The 26,679-nt window shown below is 38.6% G+C and overlaps 1 protein-coding gene across 1 annotated transcript; it reads left to right on the top strand.

The window, feature by feature from the left end:
* The first annotated feature begins 211 nt into the window (after positions 1–211).
* Positions 212–24,987, top strand: LOC122091860 (WD repeat-containing protein 48 homolog). Its single transcript, XM_042662048.1, has 19 exons — positions 212–401; positions 4,561–4,670; positions 5,123–5,281; positions 7,981–8,046; positions 8,128–8,217; positions 8,396–8,704; positions 9,281–9,378; positions 17,586–17,621; positions 18,028–18,148; positions 18,269–18,505; positions 18,799–18,894; positions 19,018–19,083; positions 19,208–19,246; positions 19,344–19,478; positions 19,811–20,172; positions 20,939–21,032; positions 22,192–22,386; positions 23,566–23,684; positions 24,389–24,987. The coding sequence occupies exons 2-18, from the start codon at positions 4,572–4,574 to the stop codon at positions 23,662–23,664; spliced, it is 2,301 nt and encodes a 766-aa protein (XP_042517982.1). The 5' UTR covers positions 212–401; positions 4,561–4,571; the 3' UTR covers positions 23,665–23,684; positions 24,389–24,987.
* The last annotated feature ends 1,692 nt before the right edge of the window (positions 24,988–26,679 follow it).

Genomic DNA, 26,679 nt, shown 5'->3' with positions numbered 1-26,679 from the left:
TTGATCAATCTAACGGTCAAATCTCAATTGGAGAAGCGAAGTCGTATACTTCACTTGCGAGTTTCAAATCCCGAGTACGACATCCAAGAATCCAACGGTTTACCTAGCTGTTAGGAAGATCCCAAAGATATTCTATCCAATTTCTTATAACTCAAAAAGACGAAAATACCCCTGGCTGATGGACAATAGATGGAAAAGGAAAAACTAAGTCAAAATGTCTCATCACGAAGGCCACTCCATCTCTCTCTCTCTCTCTCATTTCTTTTCCCAATAACTACAAACAAAGCTGAGATGATGATGGCTTCGTCTGCGTTTCGGGACTGAGTTTCTGTTCGTTTGCAGATGTTCCACAGTTGAAAACGAGCGATACTCTCAACTTGTCTCCCATTGAATTGAATAAGGTTGGACTTTTGATTCTATTTGTTTCTGAATTCATTTTAGTTCTACCTGTTTCTCCTATTTCTCTGTAGTTGGGGGAGACGAGATTTTGCCATGATTTTTTAAATCTATGATACGTATTTGATTATATAGTATTGCCTTGTTACTTCAATTGCAGTGTTGGAAAATATAATTGATGTTGATGGGTTAAACGTAGAGAAAAGGGTATTAAAAAGAAACTTGTTTTTAGGAGTTTTGTAGTTGATACCTGCTATAATCTATGACGGTTTGTTATTTGAAACCTATGGAAGACTTTTTTATTGTTAGTATATTTCTTTATTTTTTATTTTTTGGAAAACCCTAATCTATTTTCGATTTATTCTCGAGATACACCCATTGTTGTTGTTCCTGTTGTGAAAATTCGAATTTAGAAGATCTGTTCTTGCCTGCAACATAGCCCGTCTTTTTTTTTTTTTTTTTTTCAATGTGTTGCAGATTCCTGTAGCATTGCAAAATTTAAAAGTGATTTTACAAGTAAGGAGCCAGTTATTATGCTTACTTGTAGACTGAGTTTAACTATGGACTTAGTTGGCAAAAGTTAATTAATGCAATGGCAAAGTTTCCGCCAGATAAACTGAGTGCCAATGCACACTTTAAGAGAAAGTTTGGGATTATCGATGACTTAAGGCAAAGATGAAGTAATCTCCAAAATACACTACTTCTTCTAAGCTTATCTTAGTTATCAGCTTACGAAATTAACCCACTTAACAAAATTTCCAATCTATCATGAAATTGTGAAGCAGTTTTTGAATGTAAAATGATACATGCATGTCCTCAGTAAAGTGGATGGGAGATGAGTAGGACAACTATGAAGCAAACAATTAGTTAAGCTACTGTGACACCAAGCACTTTCAATATAGTTGTCACAGTGTCTAGGCGACCAAAGTCATCGGAGGGGGCTTGGATGCAAGGCGCCTAGACAACCAAGGAACCCTGTGATACCTGGGGGATGCCTTGATAACTATCCTGTCAAATTTTCCCATCATTGGTAGCTCAATAAAATAATGATGTTTAATTCTTCAGTTTATGCTACAGAATTTCGTTGCCTGCATCACCAAAGTTTCCTCAAACTTATTGAATTTAGCTGTTTAGGATTTTTTTTTTGGGGGGGGGGGGGGGGGGTGGGGTGGAATATGGTTTTACTTCTTATCTCTCTTTAGTGGTGAGTCAATCTGATGAGAAAAAATGGTTGGTTTATGGTTGAAAAGCCCAAAGGTGGTATTGTTGGGATGGTTGAAATCCATTTGATGCTTTTCTTCGAGGTTTTTGGCGATCACCGAGGAACAAATTGGAGGATTTTCTAAAGGAAGGAAAAATATGCAATATTATCAGGTCACATAATTGGCAAGGTGGGCACTCTGAAAGTCTATAAAGGTTGCCACGTTTGCAACTTTAGTGCTTACTCTTGCTTGCAAATCACAATGGAAGTGATCATTTCTGAGCCACTTCTTTTCACAAGGGTCTCCTTTGTATGGCTATCCTATTCCAACCCAAGTGTTGACTGTTGAGGATTGTATAGGCAAGATTGTTGGTTTTGGTTGTGATGATTGGATTTGATCCCAAGCCCAATTTAGCCATTTCTAGAGCATTCATGCAGTTTTGAGTGGATTAAAGCAAGGATATTGCTCTCTGTGTTGACAAATTGTCTCCTACCTGGGAAGTTTTTTCCTTCTTATGTGTGGGTTTAGCAAGGAGATTGCTATCTGTATTGACAAATTGTCTCTTAACTGGGAAGTTTTCTCCTTCTTATGTGTGGGTTTAATAGGAGCAGCTAGAGAAGGGGAGGGTGAAATTTTGAGTATATTGTTATTGATTTGAATGCTTTGTAGATGCCATATGGATCGTCCAGTAAAGACTAAAATTGATTTTGTCAAGAAGTTCTAAATATTCAATACTTGGCTGATGGAATATGAGGGGAATCAGGCTTCTTAATTAAAATAACACAAAAAATTGTAAAATTGGAGAAAACGCATGCTGGAGGATGATCTCTGAATTATTTTTTTAATATTTATTCATGTCATTTCTTAACGCATTAAAGAAAAACCATGAGACAATGCCTTTAGAAGAGGTGAAAGCTCATTCTGATAAAACAGTGAAAGTGCTTGAGATTGCTTATTGGATATGCTACTGTTTATTGATGTCAACAGAACTTTTTGAAATTTCATTCATGTGACGTAGAATTAGCTTTCCATAACAGGAGGCTGAAAAAATCTGGGACTATTCGACTAAGCACCAAATAGAGAGATTTTGATGTAGATAGCTTTCCATGATAATAGGCCTGCAACTTGTAAAATTAAGCACCAAATACCTATAAAATTAACACAAAAAACAGCATCCTAGTGCACGAGGCTCCCGCTACTGCAGGGTCTAGGAGGGGCAAATGTACGCAGCCTTACCCCAAAGGTAGCAATCAAATAGGTGCATAGAGAGATTATGGTGTGAATCGTGTGATGTAGGATTAGCTTTCCTTATAGCGGGCCTACCAAATGTGAAATTAAGCACCAAATGCTACACATACATAGAGAGGTAGGGGGGGAGGGAGAGAGGCGCTTCTGTTGGGATTAAAAAAGTTCTAATAATGCTCGGACATGCAATGAATAAGTTTTTGAGCTAGGGTTATGGTGGGTTTCGGTTTGATCGTTCAATGGACCGTGCAGAAACTAGGTCAAAAGGTGTGTAGAGTAGTCTGATGGAGATTTAAATAACTATAAGTTATTTTGTTATAGTATAAAGGAAAATAGGAAGTGTGGAAAATTTATTTATTCCTTGAGGGTGTGTGGGAACTGAGATGGGGCCGAGTAAGGGTTTCAATAAGGTGTAGTTTTGGGTGGTTTGGAGGCAGTGAAGGGAGAAAAAGAGATTTGGGTGGGGGGGGAGAGGAAAATGCCGGGGGGAACACCAAAAATTCAAACAAACCACTAATTGGCTAAGAAACAGTTTTGTCTAAGAAACTTTTATTCAAGGTGTGCAATGTGGGAAAGTTGAAAGGGGAGGGGGGGGGTTGTAATATCTGGAAATATAAGTAAAACCTTCTTCAATAGTTAAGAGGGGGGGGGGTGAGGGTGCTAAAAATAAAATAGAATATATGAAAATAAAAAAGCCGAATTAAGTCAGCACAGAATTTGTAATTCCCTATTCACTCGTCCAAATTCCAGAAGATCCTTGAACATATGAAAATTCCAAACAAATCTCTTCTTAAGTAATTGTTATGTGTGTCTCAAATTCTTGTACTTGCTTTAAATATTCCCCCTCTCTGACAATTTTTAGTAGCGATCCGGATGGGAAATTTCTTGAGATCTATGATGGTAGCAGAGGGCTTGGGCTGACCGAATGTGACCCAATGCATTGACCCGACTTGAAGGACTATTTATTTGTTCTATTGTCTTGTTGGTGCAAGTAAGAAATACAAGAGTGAATTGGGTTGTTTTTTCGTGTTAGGGTTTTCAGGGGAGAGTTCTTGTTGTGAGTTTGGGTGTTTTTGGGAGATCTCTATTGTAATCTTTCTTCCATCATTCTTCACCCGTGGATGTAGCACATCACATTGGTGTGTGAACCACTTCTGTGTCATCTTGTGTGAATCTATTTTGTTTAATTCGTGTTTCTTGGTGTTTGTTCCAACAATAATTATAAAATTGACATTGCTACCTACCTCGATATTGGATGTTGAACAGCCTGATATCTTTCTACCATTTGCAAGAGGAGCTCGTGCTGTTAATCATGATGACCAGAGAGCCCGTGCTTTAAACCTTAATTTTGTGTTGAGCTTAAGATAAGTCTCAAGCTCTCAGCCCAATTTCAAGGTTGTGGGGCCATCTGAGCTGGAAAAAGTTTAGTCCAGCTTTACTTGTTCTCAGCCATATCAGATGATTCAGTAACGCACCAGCTACGCTTGCATTTTGGTAGTTATTTCAGAAGTCAGAGAAGCTGAAGTGAATATTGTATATTTAGTATTAGTCCAGCTTTACCTTCTTTTGTTGCTTCTTTATTTTATTTTTTCCATTTCGGATCCATGTAGCTGACCCCATTTAGTTGGGATAAGGTTATGTTTGTTGTTGTTGTTGTTTTTATTAACAGTAGCAGGGAACCTGGTGGCAAACTTATAGTTACCATGATCTGTTTCAGGGTTTTTTGCAATGCATCGTGTAGGTAGTGCGGGGAACACATCCAACTCATCCCGCCCAAGGAAGGAAAAGAGGTTGACTTATGTGCTGAACAATGCTGATGACAAAATGGTGAGGTCAAATTTTTCTCTTTTCATTCTCATTGTTAGTCTCAATATGGGGCCTTTCAGAAGCAGAAGAGTGCATAGTTTTTCACTTATCTAACAAGTTCAATGATAGAGTATAGTTTGTTGATGTCTTCATCATCTTTTTGATCCTTGTTGTGACTTGTGTTGGGATCTCTTCTCTTGAGTTCCATTTGGTTTCTTGCAATAGTAGAAAAGTAAAGTAGATCAAATTTGGGAAGTGAAGTATAAAAGGGATATCTATTTTCGGTTGGCTTCCCTGGCAACCGCAGGGGGGTTATCATTGTGCTTCTATTTCTTTACTCATGCAAAATATTTACTATTTTGAGAAGAAAAATGAGAAATCTTTTCCTTTTTTCCTAGGATGGGATTCTAAGCATGGGTTACAGTTCACCTGTCAGCAATGCCACTCTGATTTTACTTCTTGTCTATTTGCAGCATTGTGCAGGGATAAATTGCTTGGCGCTATTAAGGACATCAGTATCTGATGGTTGTGACTATCTATTCACTGGAAGCCGAGATGGAACACTGAAGAGATGGGCACTGGCTGAAGATGCTGCCACTTGCTCTGCTACATTTGAGTCTCATGTTGACTGGGTATTTTTCTTTCCTTGTAGTTTTCTCAAGATACCTTCTCTTTTCAATTTTCTCAAAGTGGAAAATGATGATAGTTTTTGTAATCCTTTTCAATCTGTATGAAATATCAGTCTTTTCATATTCTAGGTGTGACATGGAGTTCTCCTTGCCTAAAAAGCAAGGGATAAGCCTCACAAGCACAACTGTTTCAAAATTAAGTATAAATACATAAAATACTTGAATATTAATGTCAATAAGAAAAATGAAAAATATTCATATCACAAATGACTCTGTTTCTTTTTTTCTTTTTTTTCTGAAATACATGAGACTTCAAAGGAAAAATATTCATATCACAAATTTATCTGTTTCTCTTTTTTTTTTTTCTGAAATACACGAGACTTCCTTTGCCCCTAAGTTAATGATGTTGGGGACATGATTGGAAATAAAATTTGGGTTAGTAATGTAATTGTGGGCATCTAATTTCAAAGCCTCTTAACAATGACCGAAATATTTCTCTTCTCATCATTTGATCTTTCAAGGGTGTAATAGTGATTTCTTTTGAAAGTAGTAAGTCGTGTCAGGCGTTCTATTTCCCTCCCATTGGGCTTCCTTGATTTCTAAAGCTATCAGCTGCAATATCCACTTTTGTTGTAGAATAACGCAACTTCAAACCCAGTTGAGACTCCATCAGTTAATGCATGGACACTGATAATGTGCAATAGTCCTTCCTGAGCTGGTGGGTTTTGGCCTTGGTGGTGTTAATTTTCCATTTTTTGGTATGAACGGTTTTTTTTGCGGGGGTAATAGTCTCTGGAGATTGTATTCCTTGGTCACTGTTAGGGAAGCCCCATATTGTGTGGTTAGAGTGGTTCCCTTGCAATTTTTGTGCAGAGGTTTGTTTGGTATGCAATCAATGTCATACTTGACTCTGTGCCTGCAAACTTGAAATCCTAGCCCATTACACTGGGACGCCAAGAGGAAATTACAGAAAAGCGGGCTTCTACTGTCCCTATGATGAGTTGGAAGCATGTACATGAGATGCTTTTGGGGCTTCTAGAATCTGCTTGGAACTCTTTATTTATTTCTTTGATTGTGTTTTTTCCGGCCTCCAACAATTCTGGGTGGTCAGAGTTGGAGAAACAAATATGGGCTCAATCCATATGCTTTTCACAGTACAAAAATAGTAATTGTTGATGGAGCTGGTTTCCCAAGCTTACTTTAGCATTCTTTGGTTTGCATGTATCTCTGTGTTCTATCCTGTGGCAGTTGTCTTGTTCCTGTGGTTATGCAGCGACATAGCATATGATCTGAATAATGCACACCATAATGGAAAACAATTAATTCCATTGAATATGAATGTTCATTTCACCAACTATTGATTGACATCTCATCTCTTTACTTGAATAGGCATGCTATCATGCATATTGATGGTTGCCGTTGTGCCAACCCTGGATAAACATGTGTTCTTGACAAGTATATAGTAAGCTTAAGGGTTAGGCCTGGGGCACAAATGGGTGCTTGGAAGTTGGAATCAGGCTTCGGTTGGGCCTGAATTGGCTCAAATTAATATACACCAAGCATCTTGGTGTAGATATAGAACAGACCTGACAATCTGAGCCAAATCCTGGCTCATGTGGGAACAAAGCCGAGGATTGCCTATGAAAAGATGTCGGTCTCTCCTGGGACTGTCTTGCTGGAAAAGCAGCTGGCTTTAGTTTGGGAGCTTCTGATATGCTGTAGTGCACTACTGTTTACATTGCTGGGTAATTTGCAGAAGGTAAATTGTGGTGGCACAGCGTGTTGCTTAAAATAGTGATCATCATATCAACAGTGTATGAAATCTTATTTACGACTATCTGTTGCCTATGCCTAAAATAGTGATCATCATTGGGGTTGGGTTGTGACTTGTGTGTGCACCTGTACGGAGGCATGAGTCTAGGCAATATGGGGAACTTAGAGGTAGATGGATGCTGTGAGGGAGTTGTAAGCACAGTCAGAGGTAGATGCAATATGGGGAACTTAGAGGCAGCCTCTTAGGTGAGATGGAGAAAGTTGACATATATGGTAGTTCACATACAATTAAGAATAGTTACTGCACCAGTGAGTGATTTGGTTCAATTTGAAGGCTCCAAATCTAATATTGCATAGGTTGGATGGCAAGCAAGTTGACTGATGCAAGCAAGATGTTTCAACAAGAGATACAGTCCTAGATAGAGCAGAACTGTGTGATGCATGTTTGTGGCCCAAGTAGTTGGAAAAGTGCTTGTTGGAATGATTCAAAGGGTAGTTATGACTAGCATACATTTCGTAGTTTCCTTGGAAACAGCCTCTCCTCTCCTGCGAAGCAGGGTGTAAGGCTGTGTACATTTGCCCCTCATAGACCCTGCAATAGTGGGAGCCTCGTGCACTGGGTTGCTTATACATATCGTATTTTCATTTTTAGCTGATTGAATTTTGGGGATAGTACTTGCTTGTGCTTGTTTATGTCTAAAGTAGCTAATTGCAATGTTTTTCCACTGTGGTGCTCTGTTACTACTGTACTACATTTATGATGTCAGTGGACATCTCTTCATGCATCAGGTTTCAAATTTTCCTTGAAATTTGCTGTGATATGGTTTGTATTTGTTTTGAGATTATCTGCTTCGATTCTTGGGCTTTAGATATCTCGGATGCTGCTTACACATTAACTAGTTAATAATATGATTCTCTCGGTTGTGTAGGTCAATGATGCAGTACTTGCAGGCAATAACATCCTTGTGTCATGCTCTTCGGACACCACCCTCAAGGTTCCTTAGCTTCAGTAAATTGTAGGTTTGGAGTCATTGCTGTATTCTTCTTAACTTATTTGTTCTATTTGGGTACTTCAGACGTGGAATTGCTCATCTGATGGGACTTGTACTAGAACTCTCCGGCAACACACTGACTATGTTACTTGTCTTGCTTCAGCCCAGAAAAATGTAATTTCTTACTCAGTCTGAGGTCCTTTTTGATTTCCTGCAAGGAAGAAACTTTTGTTGTAAAAATATTGTTTATATGAATATTTAATGGTGCTGGATGTGCTTCAGTGCTTGTCTATACTACTATTTTCTTGGTCTCTATGAGTTTCTGATCCTTTTGTAGTGTCATGCATTTTAGAGCAATATTGTTGCGTCTGGTGGCCTTGGTGGGGAGGTTTTTATATGGGACCTTGAAGCTGCACTTGTTCCAGTCTCAATGGCCACTGATGCCAAGGAAGATGACTGTTCAAATGGTATAATTAGTACTGGGAATACTGGGCTGCCTTTGACAAATTTACGTTCTATTGGTTCAAGCAGCAGCATTTCACTCCATCAGACTCAGCCACATGGATATAGTCCTATTGGTGCTAAGGGCCATAAAGAGTCTGTTTATGCATTGGCAATGAATGATGATGGAAGTTTACTTGTTTCTGGTGGAACTGAGAAGGTATATTGTGATGGTTAACAGTTATCTCCCTTACTTCTATATTACCATAGCCTAACCATTGGCTATGCTTATAACTATTTTTCTTTACGATCATCTGAATTAAGGAAAATGGTTCTATGGGGGTGGGGTTCTAGGGTGGACATACCTTGCTGTGCGACATGGACGGCTGATTTAGCAATTCTGACTGTTGGATATATAGGGAATGGTTTTAGATTGGCCTCATGTCAAATTTTATTCTTAAATTCAATCTTTTGCTCAACCGTGTAATGGCATCCCTCATAATATATCTGTCTAATGCACCCTCTTCGTAGAGCCTTTTTTATTTATTTATTTTGGCATGTGGCCAACTCCATTCGGGTCAAAACTTAACATGTGAGCAAGGGACCTTGGAATCTGCCTACCAACAAAATTGCAGCACCACCGGAACTGCCACGTGGTAGAACTAGGTACCCACCTATACAAATGTATGGGTTGTCCCACTCATAAATCCTGCTCCGAATCAATTTATGATTTAGAAATTTGAAGCCATAATTTTTTGAGTAACAATTTTCCTCGGTAACCTATTATGCTCTGTAGGTTGTCCGTGTTTGGGATCCTAGAACTGGTTCAAAGGCTATGAAGCTAAGGGGGCACACAGATAACATACGGGCTCTGCTTCTAGATCCTACTGGGAGGTTGGTGACTGGAATTTCATTCTATCTGATTTGAGTTGTATCTTTATCCATGTTAAAATCATTGTCTAAATGATTGCATTCCCTCGACTTAAATGAAACAAGAGGGGTTCCTTGTACCGAGTGCATCATGTGTAAATTTATGGCTTAAGGAATCTTTCCTGTGCATGTGCTGTCTAGCAAACCTATCATGGTCTTGTTTATTATTGGTTGGCTTCGTTGATCCTTTTTTGCCATTTCATTCTATCTGGGGTTATATTAGTTGAAATATGTGAATGGAGAGGAACAATGAGATGTGAGATGAGGAAGAAGATGGAGAAATAGAAGAGGGAGAAGAGAGAGAATCAATGGATGTTGGAATAGTGTATTGTGAGAGATAACCTCACCTACACCAATATATCATTTACTAATATATTTACAAGGTATTACACAAACCTCTCTTAGGAGGAAAATTACATATATCTCCCTAAGGAGGAAAAGGAAAATAAAACATAATGAGATAAATTACAATACTGCCCTTAGACTAACATAACTAATATCTCTAACACTCCCCCTCAAGCTGGAGAATAATATCATGCATTCCTAGCTTGGATAGCAAAGAACTGAACTGATGATGAATAAGACCCTTTGTGAAGATATCAGCCAGCTGACTTCCAGTCCTCACAAAAGGTGTGCATATGTCACTGGTGTCAATCTTCTCCTTAATGAAGTGTCTGTCCACTTCTATGTGCTTCGTCCTGTCATGCTGCACAGGGTTGTGGGCTATACTTATGGTAGCCTTGTTGTCACAATAAAGCCTCGTAGGTGCCTCAATATCAATACCCAATTCTTAGACAGACCTTCTCAACCAGAGAAGCTCACACACTCCATGAGCCATAGCTCTAAATTCTGCCTCTGCACTAGACCGAGCCACCACAGATTGCTTTTTGCTCTGCCATGTAGCTAGGTTTCCACCTACAAATGTGCAATAGCCTGATTTAGATCTCCTATCAGAAACTGAGCCAGCCCAATCTGCATCAGTGAAGCCTTCTATCCTCATGTGGTTATGCTTGGCAAAAAGTAGTCATTTTCCTAGAGAAGACTTCAAGTACCGGATGATGTGGTAAACCGCATCCAAGTGCCCACTCTTGAGAGCATGCATAAACTGACTCACCACCCCCACTGCATAAGGAATGTCTGGACGAGTCAAGGACAAATAAATAAGCTTCCCAACTAGCCTTTGATATTTCCCCACATTAACAAGAGAAGGGCCAACATCTTCCCCCAGCTTATGATTCTACTCAATAGGAGAACTTGCAGGCTTACAGCCCAACATTCCTATTTCTTTCAAGAGGTCTAGAATAAACTTCCTTTAGTATATATTTATACCCTCCTTGGATCTAGACACTTCAATCCCTAAGAAATACTTTAAGGACCCTAGATCCTTAATCTCAAACTGTTGGGCTAAGTAGTTCTTCAGATTGACTATCTCATTTTTGTCATCTCTAGTTACCACAATGTCATCAACATAGAGAATCAAAGCTGTGATGGTGCTATTACCACACTTAGTGAACAGAGTGTGGTCAGCCTGACTTTGGGAATAGTCATTCTTTAGGATGGCCTGTCTGAACCTTTCAAACTAGGCCTTCGAGGATTGTTTAAGACCATACAAAGCCTTCTTGAGAAGACACACCTTTCTTGCAGCTGAAGGGAACTTGAATCCAGGAGGAGTTTGCATATACACTTCCTTTTCTAAGTCACCATGTAGGAAGGCATTCTTCACATCTAATTGATACAATGACCAATCCTTATTTGCTGCTAGAGATAAAGGACCCTTATGGTGTTATGCTTAGCCACTGGAGCAAATGTCTCCTGATAGTCAATCCCATACACTTAGCTGTATCCTTTTGCCACCAGCCTTGCTTTGTACCTCTCAGTAGTACCATCTGACCGGTACTTGATTGTGTAGACCTACTTGCATCCAATTGGAGTTCTCCCCCTTGGAAGGTCAACCAATTTCTAGGTACAATTTTTTTCAAGGGCCATCATTTCCTCAGCCATAGCTTGCTTCCACTTTGGGTCAGACATAGCTTTAAAAACATTCTTAGGAATAGAAGCAGATGAGAGAGCAATAGTAAATGCAACACCTGCAGGGGATAGAGAGTCATAGGAAACAAATTGAGCTATATGATTAGTACAAGCTTTCTTTCCCTTCCTAATAGCAATAGGAAGATCTAACTCTGATGTGGAAGGAAGGATATTACCTGACTGAGGAGGGTGGATCTCAGGAGTTGGATTCAAAGAGGACTCTTGGCAGGTCTTCTTGTTTATCCTTATGTACACAATGGTCTCCTTATCATTACCTAAACCTGAACCACCTCTTGAATGATCACCAACATCAGTAATATCCACCTTTTTATGTTTCCCAATATCAAGCATAAAAGGAGAGATAGGCAATGGGAATAGAAAAAGGATCTCATCAGTAGCCTTTTCACCTCCATTATGCTCCCCCTGAAAAGGATGCTGAGGAGAGGCAAAAAAAGGAGCAGACTCAAGGAAGGTGACATCTTTAGAGAGAAATCTTCGTTTGGAAGAAGGATGATAACACTTGTATCCCTTAGTAGTGGAGGAGTAGCCAAGAAAGATACATTTAAGTGCCTTGGGGTCTAGTTTAGTCCGAGAAGACTTATTAACATGGACATAACAGATACACCCAAACACTTTAGGTGGCAAAGAGAAAGAAGAAGACTGAGGAGACAAGATGTCCAAGGGAGTTTTGGAGCCAAGAAGTGGTGTTGGCATACGGTTAATTAAAAAATTCGCAGTAAGAAGAGCATTAGATCAAAAAGTTTTAATACCAAAGAGAAGACTCCTACTGGCCTCCAACAGATGGCGGTTTTTTCTCTCAGCTACCCCATTTTGTTGGGGTGTGTCAACACAAGCTAGTTGATGGATAATGCCATGGTCAGTAAAAAAGTCTTGAAGACCACCATACATATACTCCCCCCATTGTCAGAACGAACAATTTTAATTTTGGTGTCAAATTGTGTACATACCATATGATAAAATTTTTTAAAGGCATCATACACATCACTCTTGTGCTTCATCAGAATAGTCCAAGTAGCACGGGAAAAATCATCGACAAAAGAAACAAAGTATCAAAAGCCAAGTAAAGAAGTAGTAGTAGAAGGGCCCCAAACATCAAAGTGCACAATGTGAAAAGGAACAGTCGATCTATTACCATGATAAGGATAAGAGGAACGACAATGTTTGCAAAAATACATGGTTCACAATGAAAGACATGGGAACTAGGAAAAGAAGTAAATAAATGAAGTAATTGTTTCCTCATAACAACAAAAGATGGATGCCCCAAACGTTGGTGCCACAACATCATAGGATCCACAGAATTGCTATCAGTACGTCCGCACACATAGGACTGAGCTGTAGCCAAAAAAGGTGATTGAGGTTCAAGTAGGTAGAGTCCTTTCTCCTCACGCCCACTGCCAATAATCCTCTTCGTCACCAAGTTCTGAAAGAGAAAATGAGAAGGAAAAAAGTGACATAACAATTTAAGGATTTTGTCAGATGGTTCACAGATAAGAGATTACGGGAATGTCAGGAACGTGAAGAACATAATCAAGAGAAATGGAAGAAGTAACAGGAATGCTACCTTTATCAGAAATGGAGGAAAGGGAGCCAGCGGCAACCCTGACCTTATCTCTACCGGAACAAATAGAGTATGTATCATAATAATGAGACGTACCAGTCATATGATCCGTGGCACCCGAATCAATAACCCAAGATGGAGCTGTGGAAGGAGCAGATGAGGAAACCTGCAAAGCAGAAGCTGAGGACTCTGGCACTGTAAAGGAAGAATGTGACGGGCCTCCCAGTTGAGACATGACCCTACGGAATGCTGCAATATCCTCCTTAGTAAGGCAACTGTGCTCTGGCTGTGGGCTAGGAGCAGACCCTGTAGTAGCATGCTCAGTCTCAACACTGTGGGCTCTAGCTCCTCAACTACGGCCACCATGGGCACCACTAGAACCGCCACGAGGAGGTCGACTATAAAGAGCCCAACATCTATCTTTGGTGTGCCCAGACTTTTCACAATGATCACAATGTCTATCCTCTCCACGAGGTGAGCCTTGGCCTTGGCTACCACCACGCCAATCTTTCTGAGAGCTAGTAGTAAGAGTGGACTGCTCAAGAGGAGGAGCATGTGCCATGGTCACTCGCCTAGTCTCCTCACTCTGCAAATAGTTACACACTTCATCAAGGGATGGAAGTGATAATTGGCCCAATATTTTTTTCCATAATGGCTTATACTCGGGATTCAACCGACCAAGCAATAGAAGAACCCTCTCCTTCTCAAGTGTCCAGTAAACCTTAGCTTCATCCTCAGGATTGGACAGTTGGAGATCTCTATAGTGATTATGCTTCTCCCAGAGACTAATGACAGTGTTGTAGTACTCAGAAATTGTTTTATCTCCTTGCTTCATGTGACCTTCTGAAGTAATTGATAAACCTTGGCCAAATCACCCACACGGTCAAAGTCTTAGTAACACTGTTCCAAATATCCTTGGCAGTTTCTTTCCTCATAAACCGTCTTCCAATTTCAGGTTTCATGGAGAAAATCAGCCATGTCATAACAGTGGAGTTTTCAGTCTCCCACTTTAGATATGTCGGGTCATCTGGTTGAGGAGCCTTAATGGAATTTGTAATATACCCTAGCTTTCCCCTACTCCGCAAGGAAAGCTTCACAGAATGGGCCCAATCCAAATAGTTGGTGGTGTCCAATTTCACAATAAAAATCTGAGTATGGGGGTTATCAAAAAACATAGGAGTAGGAGGAACACTACTCGATGCAGTGGCTGAAACATCACCAAAGAGGGCTCCAAGGCCACTATCTTTAGACATATTGCAGATAAAGGTCACACACAAGGTGGGGATTGGGGAGTACAAACTCTACCCAAAAAATTGCTTTCCCTGAACCAGAAAACAAAAATCCAGCCACCAATCCAAGCATAACTTCAAAGGAATTCACCACATTTACCTCCTTCAAGGTGTAGGATCATAACATAGAAGCTAAATACCCCTAAACATCATACCTCACAAGCAAATGGCAATCGGAAGCATCACAAACAATTTTTAGGAGTAAAAACACCAAAAAAAGGGCAGGCGGTACCCTATTTGGACTGATAGCTTTGATTGTGGCTGCCCAACTCAAGGAGGCTTGTAGCGAGACCAATAGGGCTGAAAGTACACCCTAGGGCAATCCAAATGGGCTTGGATTCAGCTCCAAAGCTGACCAAGAGATGAATGAAAAAACAATCCAGGGCTGGCAGTAACTTTACCTAGGCCTGGTTTCGGTTCTTGCAACCTGCAAGTGTCCCTTCCTTCAAAGAAAAACTCCCATTGGTGTCTCCATGGTCTCCTTGCATGCCTCCCTCAAGGTTTCTTCAATCTTCTTACATGAAAGACGCTTTCCTTGGAACCCCTTTGTAACCTAGGGTTCCAAAGAGAGGAGAAGAAGGAAGAAGAAAAGTAGTTCGACTCTCAAACCAACCTTACAATAAGGAGCTCTGATACCAAATTGAAATATGTGAATGGAGAGGAACAATGAGATGTGAGATGAGGAAGAAGATGGAGAAGTAGAAGAGGGAGAAGAGAGAATCGATAGATGTTGGAATATTGTATTGTGAGAGATAACCTCACCTACACCAATATATCGTTTACTAATATATTTACAAGGTATTACACAAACCTCCCTAAGGAGGAAAATTACACATACCTCCCTAAGGAGGAAAAGGAAAATAAAACATAATGAGATAAATTACAATACTGCCCTTAGACTAACATAACTGATATCTCTAACAATATCTTCTTATAAAGCATTAATTTTACATCCTTGCTCGATAGGCAGATTCTTTCCTCCCCAATCTTTATTATGCCTTCAGGAATTTTGTTATTTCTAGGTCCAAATTTTATCTTGAAGCATCATGGTCAAATCTTTTCTTAGTACCTCAATTCACATCCTCATTGCGTTCCTGTTGTTTCCACCAAGTCATCAATTTAAAAAATCATTACTTAATGATGCAATATTTGTCATCCTAGCCATCTCAATTGTTTTTGCCTCATCTTGTCACCTATTTATTGATACCTTAAATTGTCTTAAATATATTCATCTCTAAATGGAAAATTTCCACGGGTATCTGAACTGTACATTCAATGTAATGATCTGCCGCTTCGTCCACTTCTAAGTCATCCTTTTTGTCAATTCTTGTTGACAAGCATGACTTTCCCATCTAACCTTCCCAGATATTTTTTGCAGACTCTCAGAGCAGGAATAGTTTTTATATTCCATAAATTTTCTTGATGTTCTATACTTCTATTACAATCTTTGGAGGCTTTTTTGCGAGAAACTTTAGTGTTATGAACAATATCCTGCTTAATTAAAGGATGACTTTTAAAAAGTTAACTGTGTCACCCAATATAATTAGACACAAGCAAATTAAAAATGTTATTATAGACACAAGAAAATTTCAGCCCATAAATGATAAAATTTCTCATATATGGTAAGCCATGATCTAGTTATCCTTAACAAATATAGAGATCCAGTTTGAGCTTTCTAACGGGGACTTCAGATTAGTTGATGCGGCAACTCATAAGCCAAGACAGACGAAGAATAGTCTAGCTACTTGAATGATTTGCTCAGGACTTCTTTAGCTTACAGGCCTACTCCCAAGACTAAAGGAAAGTCAAGTCCCTTAAGGTTGAAGAAAAGAAGTCAGAGGTCTCCAAAGGTAGCAAGTGGCTAAAGAACATTGTTTGTTGCAAATGTGGTGAAAAAGGTTACTTTGGAAACAAGTGTCCCAACAAAACACATTCTATGACCATGGTTGAGATGCTATTGAAAAAAGATGGACGACAAGGATAACATGGAGGTTTATAAGCCTTGTACTCCTGAACCAAGTGATGACAACGATTATGATCTTGATGACGAGGTTGAAGTTAATTCAGCTAGTCTTTATTTATTTTTTGCACAAATTCAGATTTTAGTTGCTGGCACTCCTTTGATCCTCAATAGAGTGATTGGAAAAGTTACAAACCAGAGCATTGACGCGTTCTATGTCCCTACTAACATCTTGAAATGATCCATCACTCTTTCGTATCCCACCATTTACTGATCCTATCGATAGCTCAATATAGTTCTTTACACACCATTGCTTAATTAGTCTTTCCAACATATAATTTGGGGTTTGTGTCAAATTCTAAAGTTTCTACACTTTTGAACATATTCTGTTGCCATAATCTATCTATCTTTGTATATATGGCCTTTCATGAGTCTATAAATCGAGGGAATAAAATATCATCCAAGGAAGAGTTGAGTTTTAAAATTTCTCAGTAAAAGCTTTATAGTGTAGAAACATTGAGTGGGATGTGAAATAGTAAATGGTACTTGGTGCGGCCACAAGTACAAGGTCTCTCATCAATTTAAGAGATATAGGGGTAGCGGAAATCATCAGGAACAACTACAAAGTTAGGCATCTTAGATTCATTTCAGTTGCTCTTCCCATCTTTGCCGGAACCAGTTCAACTTGGTGAATGACACAATGTTAGGGGCTATTTTAGTTAAGTCAAAGGCACCAAATATTGTCGAACATCTCAGATATGTTGAATGATCATTTGGTATGTTACCCAATGCTTTCTCCAACTTCCATGTTATACATTGGAACTGGAAGTTGATTTTCTTTTCAGCCACATTCTAAATCAAGAAACAAAAGATTTAAAGGGGAAAAAAGGATAGAAAACATTTAGATTTTCAAGGTAATAGGTTAAAAAACAGCATATTTGGATTCCTACATGTATCTTTCTCAAGCAACAATGAGCTATTATTATCACGCCCCATTCACATAGAACCGGACCGGTGACCAGGGTCCCTCCGGGTAACCCAAAACCACCGGGATCATTTGATACAGTAACCACAGCACGGCAAGTCACATGTATATAATAATGTAGTTTCAGCAGAAGTCTTGTCATGTATAAGTGCTTGTAAATCCCTATACACTCTTGATACCCAAATTGTTATACATAGTATAATTACATATGGGCCCGTAGGCATGATATTTATACCGAAAATAACAATTTAATTGGGAACTCTTGTTAGCCATCTATCCAGTGTCATTGTTTTATATAACCTAACAATTATTTTCATTATTTTGCTGCAGATTTTGCTTATCAGGATCCTCTGATTCTATGATCAGGTAAGTATTAGTTGTTGGTTAATCGTATAGCCTATAATTAAATCTTCTTAACAAGTCTTTTATCTAAACTTTTACTCACATTTTAGTTGATATGCTTCTGTTAGTTCCCAGGGTTTTGACCATATTTTTGATACCATAGTGAGCAACTGTCAGCTCACTATGGATTGGAATTCTTTGGCTTTGGAGATCTGTGATGTGTAACGTTACTTTTCTTCTGCAAGATTCTCATTTTTGATTAATTTGCTTTTATGTTAAAACAAAAAGATTTTACACTAGTGGTAATAATTTTCCCCTCTGGTGAGAATATTTGTATTCATTCTTGCAGAACTGTGGATAGATGTTAAAAATAGAAATAAAGAAGAGATTTAGTGCTTCTTGTGTTGATTGTCTTTTTTCCCCCTGATAGACTATGGGATCTTGGTCAGCAGCGTTGTGTACATTCCTATGCTGTACATACCGACTCTGTTTGGGCACTTGCCAGCAGCCCAACATTCAGCCATGTTTATAGTGGTGGGAGGGATCTTTCTGTATGTAACGATTCTCATCAGAACTTAATGAATCTTAGTTAGATGTTTTGCTTGAACCCAAGTTTTTATATTTGACATACTATTTTGTTATCTTTTGGACAATTCTGGATGTTATTTCAGTTATACCTAACAGACTTGGCAACAAGAGAAAGTGTGCTGCTTTGCACAAAAGAACACCCTGTTTTGCAACTTGCACTGCATGATGATGGTATATGGGTCGCAACAACAGATTCTTCTGTACATAGGTGGCCGTCTGATGGAAGAAACCTGCAGAAGGCTTTTCAAAGAGGTGGTTCATTTTTGGCTGGCAATTTGTCCTTTTCTAGGGCAAGAGCTTGTTTAGAAGGATCTACTCCTGTAAGTCTTACATGGCCCTAATTGCTCCATACTTAGAGAATTATGCATTTAGCACCTGGTAGAATCCTAGGTTTCTTTCCTGAAGGTAGGTGAAAGGGTAGTTGAAATCTGTGGATTTTAAACTTGGTTTGATGTTTATACTAATAATTTGCCATGTTATGTTGATCTATTTTCTTTTGTTTTTGTTTTTGTTTTTGTTTTTGTTTTGCTTCTTTTTTTTTTATTTTTTATTTTAATATAATTGTTACTTCGTTCTTTTATATGTAGGAGTTAACTATTTGAACTTCTTCCAGGTGCCTGTTTACAAAGAACCATCATTTACAATTCTTGGAACTCCTGGAATTGTTCAACATGAAATTCTAAACAACAGAAGGCATGTCCTGACAAAGGTGATCATGATGCTTGCCCTACAACTATTTCTTTTATCTAAATACCCAATTGACATTTGACTCCTTGACATTGTCTTTAGCTGTCTATAGTTATAATCTAATTTTATTGTGACTTTTTGATAGGATACAGCAGGCTCAGTGAAGCTATGGGAGATCACTAGAGGAATTGTGGTTGAGGATTATGGCAAGGTTTCAAGAATAACTTAGTTCCATTGACTAGACAGTACTTAAATAATAATTAAAAGTAATAATTAAAAAAATTCTTCTACTGGGTTAGCTTATAAAAGTTATTCATACAATGTCTACTCTGCAGGTCTCATTTGAAGAGAAGAAGGAAGAACTATTTGAGATGGTATATTTTTTTAGATTTGTTTCCTTATTTGGTAGTCAAAGACCTATAATGCTAAGTTTTTTGGACTTATTGTTGTGTTTTGTCTTGGCTTCTCCAGGTGAGTATTCCTGCATGGTTCACTACAGATACCAGGCTTGGAAGCTTGTCTATCCATTTGGACACACCACAATGCTTTTCTGCGGAAATGTATTCTGCTGACCTGAATATACCTGGGAAACCTGAGGATGACAAGGTAAAAAGACTTCTCATGAATCACTCTAGGATTAAGGATGTATTCTTTGTTGTGTTATCCTTGGAAGCTTCAAAAGTTCTGGTGTAGTCTGTGTCAGGCCAACCTTTTAGTTTAGTTTCAACTTTTCCTTTGTAAATTTTTTTGGAGGTTTGTGTTGATTGTGAAAGGGATCATCTTGTAGTTGCTGGAGTTTTTTATGCAACCTAACTATCACAGATTGCTAGTACAATATAGCAGATTCAAGTGAAATGGTTAAATTGCAACCTCATTTCTAGCTTGATTTGTGGTTAACTTTTTATTTTATTGACTTGCAAGTGAATGTGATTCTGCAGGTCAATCTAGCACGAGAGACGCTTAAAGGTTTGTTGGCTCATTGGTTGGCCAAAAGAAGGCAAAAAGCAGCATCACATGCTTCAGCCAATGGTGATGGTTCATCAGGGAAGGATTTTCTTTCTAGAAATCATTCCCATTCAAGAGCTGAGGTTGATGGTAATGCAGAAAACGACTCAATGGTTTACCCTCCATTCGAGTTTTCTACAGTTTCTCCTCCTTCTATAATTACTGAGGGCTCTCATGGAGGCCCATGGAGAAAGAAGATCACTGAGTTGGATGGTACTCAAGATGAGAAGGATTTTCCATGGTGGTGTCTTGATTGTATTTTGAATAGTCGATTGCCACCAAAAGAAAATACCAAGTAATATTCTGACCTTAATGCATAAGGGAATGTGTATAGATAGAATGTAAAAGTCAATTGATTAGTCTGCTAGTCCAAATGTTCTTGGGTTGAAATGCTTTGCTGCTTTGCCATTGATCTGTGAAGGATATGGGCAACTTTCATGAAAAGGAATTTTATAGTCGGATTAACTAATGATTAGGTGGGAATAACCATTACTAGTAAGGGCACTAAGCCTTAACTATAAAAGTTTTGAGAGCCAAGCCCCTTTATTAGGTCGGTTGCCTGGTTAGGTTTGAAAGAGCTTGAAACTACTTCCTTCCCGAAACTATTGCAATTCCAATTTTTTTTTTTTTTTAAATCCTCTTTGTTATTGTTGCTCACATATTGACTGCATTTTTCTTGTTTCTTGAACCACCCCACCACCCTCCCAAAGAAAGAAAAAATAAATCCCTATCGCTTGCCAGTTCCATGTGATATTATGTACTGTAGTACTTTTACCCAAAATATATATATATATATATATACTTAGTACTCTCCTATTATGAGATTTTTTTTATTTTTTATTTTTATTTTATTTTATTATGCTCCTGCTGGAAACAATCCTGCGGTTTTACATTTGTTGTATTATAATAGTATGCAAGTGCTTCAGTTGCTTGTTCTCTGCATATGGCTGAAATGTTAAATTATGTTTCATATTATTTTCTGCAGATGATTCAGTTGCTTGTCTCTATATGTGGCTGAATTAAAGCATTTCTTAAATCTTATTTTATGTTATTTTCTGCAGGTGCAGCTTTTATCTACAACCTTGTGAAGGAGCAACTGTCCAAATTGTCACACAGGGGAAACTGAGTGCACCTCGGATATTGCGAGTGCATAAAGTAAGGATTTATTTTTGGTATACTTGGTAGTGAATTCTGCATTTGAGATCCGTCATCATCTGCAGGACTTGAAATGGTTTGCCTGGTTTTCTTGGAATTGATGGTGCATTGACATGTGACTTCTAGACAATTATGACTAGGATATCAGATATGCTTATTGATGTATGGAATGCTCATGTATTTTAATTTTTTGTGCTGATGAATGCAATTTGTGCTGTAGACACACCCATATTTAAAATGGTATGCATGCGACACAGTTAATATTTATTGGACATTCTGGTGAAGTATTGCATTATAAGATTGTGTAATTTTCAGTACTCAATTAAATGCTTATATGTGGTAGGTTGAAATTGAGGATTTGGAGAGTGAAGCTTGTTTGTGGTTTGAGTTAAAGGGCAGAAGGGGAATGGAAGAGGGAAGAATTGCATAAGAGATAGAGAGAGAGGCCGGGGTATAGTTTTTGGGGGATTTGGGCATCTTGGATACCGGAGGGTTCATGGTTATCAAGGCGACAAAGGGACAGAGGCGATGGAGGATAGTAAAATATCAAGGCGACACCAACAAGGCATTGCCTAGGCAACCAAGGATCCAGTCCAGTCTGAACCTATCGCCTAGGCAGCTTTTTGATAACTATGGGAGGGTTTGCTTAATGTCTCTGCAGTGAGGGGTCACCCAAGGAAACAGGTTTCAAGTGTGTGTGTGTGTGAGACACGTCTTCAAAACTTCAAGGCCTCCCTTTAAGTTCACCCTTTTATTTCACATTCTTTTATGTACTTTTATTTCTATATGCTTTGAGACACGTCTTCAAAACTTCAAGGTCTACGTTAAAGTTCACAATTTTATTTCCTACTCTGTTGTTGTTGTGTCGTGGGATGATGATGTGTGAAGTAGAACTTGCAGAACTAGACTTGATGAAATTTCGTATTTATACTGGCAAATATTGTGTAAAGCATAATGCAGGGTGCTTTTTTTATTTCCTTATTTGTCTTTGGCTTTGGTTACATATTTGAGTGCCTGTTTGCATTCAAATTGTTGGAGCATCAAATTGATGTAGGCTTTGTTCACTGGTGAACTTTGTTGATTTGTAATTCCTGGCATTTACCCTTTTATTGGCCTGCTCAGAATTGCATACATATACATGTCGGGTTTGTCTTTGCAGGTTATCAACTATGTCATAGAAAAACTAGTTCTTGACAAACCATTGGATGGTGGGAATTCGGATAGTACATTTGCTCCAGTACTGGGTGTTGGACATTCGCAACTGTCAACAGTTGGGGGAGAAGGCTCCTTCCGGCCTGGCTTGAAGCCCTGGCAGAAACTAAAACCTTCAATAGAGATCTTGTGCAATAATCAGGCAAGTGATTTAGTTGCAATACAATTCCTGTTGTTTTCGACCATGTTGATATGACAACTGAAAAAAGTACTTCCTTGCATCAACATGATTTAAAGCCAGCAAGACTGATACATGTTTTAAAATCCCAAAAGTGGTCATTTATAAAGAACGAAAAAGGTCATCATTTATTTGGCTTTCGTGCAAAGAAGGTGATCAATGCTCTGCAACACAGTGAACACACCCAACAAGAAAAAGCAGAAACTCTGTTACTGAGATGCAATGATAAACTCCTGATTCTCTTAGTGTTAAACCTCAAAAAGAGAAACACGGATGTTTAGGATGCCTTATAGACTCTTTAACACCAGGCTCTGATTCCTGTCTAGACTTGAGCAAATTTAACATAGATCGTCTCAAAGACCTGCCAATGCACAGTAAATAAGGGCGGTAACTTATCAAATAATATACTTTCTTTACCCTTTTATATTTTGATGCTTTCTTTCTCTTCAGTAACGTCAATTCAGCATTTTAGACTTCTTGAAAACAACTCCCCAACCCCAAAAGGATTTTTTGTTTTATTTTGATATGGACGTCACGTCTCTGGCATTATTTACAGATAGGATATTGTGTATAATGATCCCTCTCAGAGAAATATTATCATGGTTCTGCTGGCATCATTTTTTCGCTGACTTCTGTCAGAGAGGCATGCAGATTCTTAGTTCACTTATCCTTGTTTTGAATGGGAGTTTTTTTTCGGGTGAAAATCTCCTGTATTACTCTGGTAGGATAATCTTGATAAGTACATATGAAGTTCAACTTTGGTATCTGAAAATGGCAAATTTGATCATTGTTCTACTTTGTTTCCTTTCTCATAAACACATTTCTTTTTGGTACCTTAAAATCTTTCCTTTTTTACATTGTTTATGACGGTCCTTGTCTCAAGTTTTTGCTCAAATAAATATTCACATGAAAAAAGAAAGAAAATTGCTGGTTCCTGTTTTTTGTTTCAGATCATCTTGGCAATTGGTATTGTAAGACAAAAATATGCATTTTGAGCTTATTAAAGCTATCTCAATGCTGCTCCGGAGATTTCCCATATTTTACATTTTTAGAAGGGGAGAATAACTCCTCTTGGTTCCTATATCTATCAATAATTGCAGAAATTTCTTTTTTTCCATTTGATCAAGTGGATATCTTTTTCAGGTCTTACCTCCAGACATGAGCTTAGCCACGGTTCGAGCTTATATATGGAAGAAACCTGATGATTTGGTCCTGAATTACAGACTTTTGCAAGGCCGATGATTCTATAGAGCTTCAAGCAGGTGAGTGCAGCTTGATTGATCCTGTGCAAATCATTTTGGCATCTTCTTTTCCAGTTAGATCATTATATAGTTTTTTTTTTCACTTGAAGAATGGCTTCCTGGATGGCCCGGTTAGGAATGCATTCCTATATGCCCTTGATATCTGCATTCTGCTATATTATGAGTCTGACGGTGCTGAAAGTTTGTGGACAGGTAGGGCGTGAGGCCCCCTGCTCACTTGTCAAGTTTCGGAGTACACTACGTTTCAAAATAAAGCTTTGAAAATTCACTATTAAAAAATGGTTAAAAACAACTGAATTTCTGAAATACAAGGGAAAATGCTAATACATGAGGGGTATATGATTGAATTTGGTTATAGAATTCGAATTGTTGCCAATCCAACCTTGCCCTATTTATCCACTGTTTAGAAATGCCACCTTATCTTTCTACATGACAAAATGGCCTGTGGCTGTGAGAAGAACCTTTTGCTTCCTCGAGGATTAATGTCTTGTGGGGGTAAATGTTAACTACTGGATATTTGAGTGAACTGTGTTTCTTGACAAAACATGACTATACTCTTGAAATTCCTGTTGAATTAAGTCAATTTGGTTGATTTTGGATCTGTTTAGATTTTTAATATTGTAAAACGAAACCTGAGAAGATGGTGTAGCGTGAATATTTTGCATTTTGACATTCTAAGGTGTTCCTTTCTGTTCCCTATGTAGATGCTTGTGGGAATGAGAGTTCTGGTCAATGGAGATTGTGGTGCCCAACTACTGCATAAAATATTAAGCGTAATTGATTCTTTGGGGTGCTGGTCATGGTCCGAACTGTAAATCTGGGAAGCTGATCACTCGAGTTGACCCTTTGGATTTTCTCCAAAATTTGCAGAGGGCCCGGGGGAACTTCCTGTTTTGATGAGTGATCTTCCAAGTTTTGTTTCTCAGGCACGCAGATGGAGTGGTATTTACTTTGGACGAGGTTTAGGATGAGTTTGCCAGCATAAAACAAAAAGTCTCAAGTTATTGGAAAAGAACAGGAAAGGTTGGCAGACATGAACAAGCTCAGGAACCCCCAAGAGGAGATAAAGTAGGAACCATATAGTCGAGAGCATTGTAGATGTGAATGTGGGGTGCCTAATGGGAAGACTTTTGTTTAGGAGGTAATTGGCCTTCGAATAAAATGATCCCATATATGTCAAACGTGTCATTCAATATATGTCTATATATATATTTTTTTCTTTTATCGTTCTGTTCAATTTTCTTCTTTGCAATGTTGAATCAGTAAGGATCAAATGAAGTTTTGCCGCATCTGTCATCTGCTATCTTTTCCTTGGTATGTACTTGGTATATTGTGTCTGTTTCTGAAGGGGATTTTTGGGTTGAAGTTACCTCTTCAATCATACAGTTTCAGCCAATCTGTTCAAAGCTGAACCAACTCTGCAGCATAAAGATTGAACTATGATGGCCAAGCAAAGATGTAACTCGAATCTACAATACCTGGGCTAGAAGTTACATCTATCTAATGTCTGAAACAGAGATATTATACCAGTTTTGACAGGTTTTCTCCACCAATTTGGCAATTTGGCCAGATTTCAATCTCCAAGAGATAGAGTTCGCTAATTTCAGCAAATTTCACTTGAAATTTCAGGCATTGCAGATCTGCTAGTGCTATATTCCACTTCTCTGTCGTAGAACCAATTTAATCTTTCCTTCTATTACTACCAGAAATGTCATTTTGTCTTCTAGAATCCAAGATTTCTGGGGACTCCTTTTGTTAAATTGAACCTTTGGCGGTTGCATCCATCGCATGGCTTGAGGAATCAGGATTGGATCATCAGCTCTGGGATTTAGTACTTGATTTTTAGGGTTCTAGCTAATTGTGGTCGATTTCCTGCTGAATCGGAATCCAAGGGGCTTTCAGGTCTCTCATCAAACAATGCTTTGGGTGATAAAGAACTGATGAAAGAAAACAGAAGAGTAACTGAACTTTGGATAAAGCCAGCGATCTGAATCAAGGTTCCTCCTCATTTCACTATCAGATGATAACTAACGATTTGGTGACACAGATGATGTAATTAATGACCCTTCAATTTCTCCACCGGAATCAGAATCCGGATTGGTCGTGGCCCATTTTGATTTGGCAGCATCGTTCCAGAATGGGAAGAATCAACCACAAATTGATCTTACCCTAGATTTTTTTTAAACTCTCTCTCTCTCTCTCTCTCTCTCTCTCTCTATCAAAATATAGGAATTAGAAAGTTTTACTCACGGGTCAGCATCGAATAGGTCGACTCAGCCTATTCTTGCCAAGAAGCACCCTAGAATCATTGGGTTTTCAGAACCAAGGGTCGAGATTCTAGGATTCTTGGGACCAATTCTAGCATCACAGGGACTGATTCAATCCCAATTCCGCGTTTTGCATCCTTGAGTACAAATGAGTTCTTTGAATCAAGTCGTTTCCTATTGCAAAAGTTTGTAGCTGACGATATTCAGCTCATCTAGACCTGCTTTGATTCTGCTTCCTTTTGTCACAATATTAGGTCTAAGAATGTTGTTGCTCATTGTATTTCTAAATGAGCAATTGGATACCCTTGTACGTTCTTTCGACCTCCTCTTTCCTCTGAAGCTCCTTATAATTGGACAATATCGTCAACATCCGTTTTCTTGAAAAAAAAAAAATCTAGGGGCGACGAGAGAAGAGGTTTAGGCCATGTTTGGAACCTAAGAAAAAATTAAAAGAGATGTAGACACATTAAAAAATCATTATGTTGTTATTAATTTTGAAAAAAAAAAAAGAAAAAAAAAATAAAGGATGGTTAGCAGTTTTTTCATGTGAGACAATAGCTAAACCCCGTGCGGTAAGTGGGGCGTCCGCAAGACCAATGAACAATAGTGGGCATGTCAAGATTTAAACCCACAACGACTCAAGCGATGATGGGTTGAGGGCATTTTCACCACTAGACTACCAACCCCATTGGTGTTCATGCACATCCTCAAAATCTCTCTCATCCCTA

Source organism: Macadamia integrifolia, chromosome 10, assembly GCF_013358625.1.
Source record: "Macadamia integrifolia cultivar HAES 741 chromosome 10, SCU_Mint_v3, whole genome shotgun sequence".
Lineage (NCBI taxonomy): Eukaryota > Viridiplantae > Streptophyta > Magnoliopsida > Proteales > Proteaceae > Macadamia > Macadamia integrifolia.
The sequence above is the reverse complement of the archived record's forward strand: the minus strand, read 5'-3'. Positions and strand labels throughout refer to the sequence as shown.

Bases quoted from the DNA above. Each gene is read 5' to 3' on its own strand.
- LOC122091860 (XM_042662048.1), top strand. From the start codon at position 4,572: ATGCATCGTGTAGGTAGTGCGGGGAACACATCCAACTCATCCCGCCCA. The intron at 17,622-18,027 runs GTAAGTATTAGT...TCCCCCTGATAG, and splicing joins TCCTCTGATTCTATGATCAG to ACTATGGGATCTTGGTCAGC. The intron at 18,895-19,017 runs GTGATCATGATG...ACTTTTTGATAG, and splicing joins GAAGGCATGTCCTGACAAAG to GATACAGCAGGCTCAGTGAA.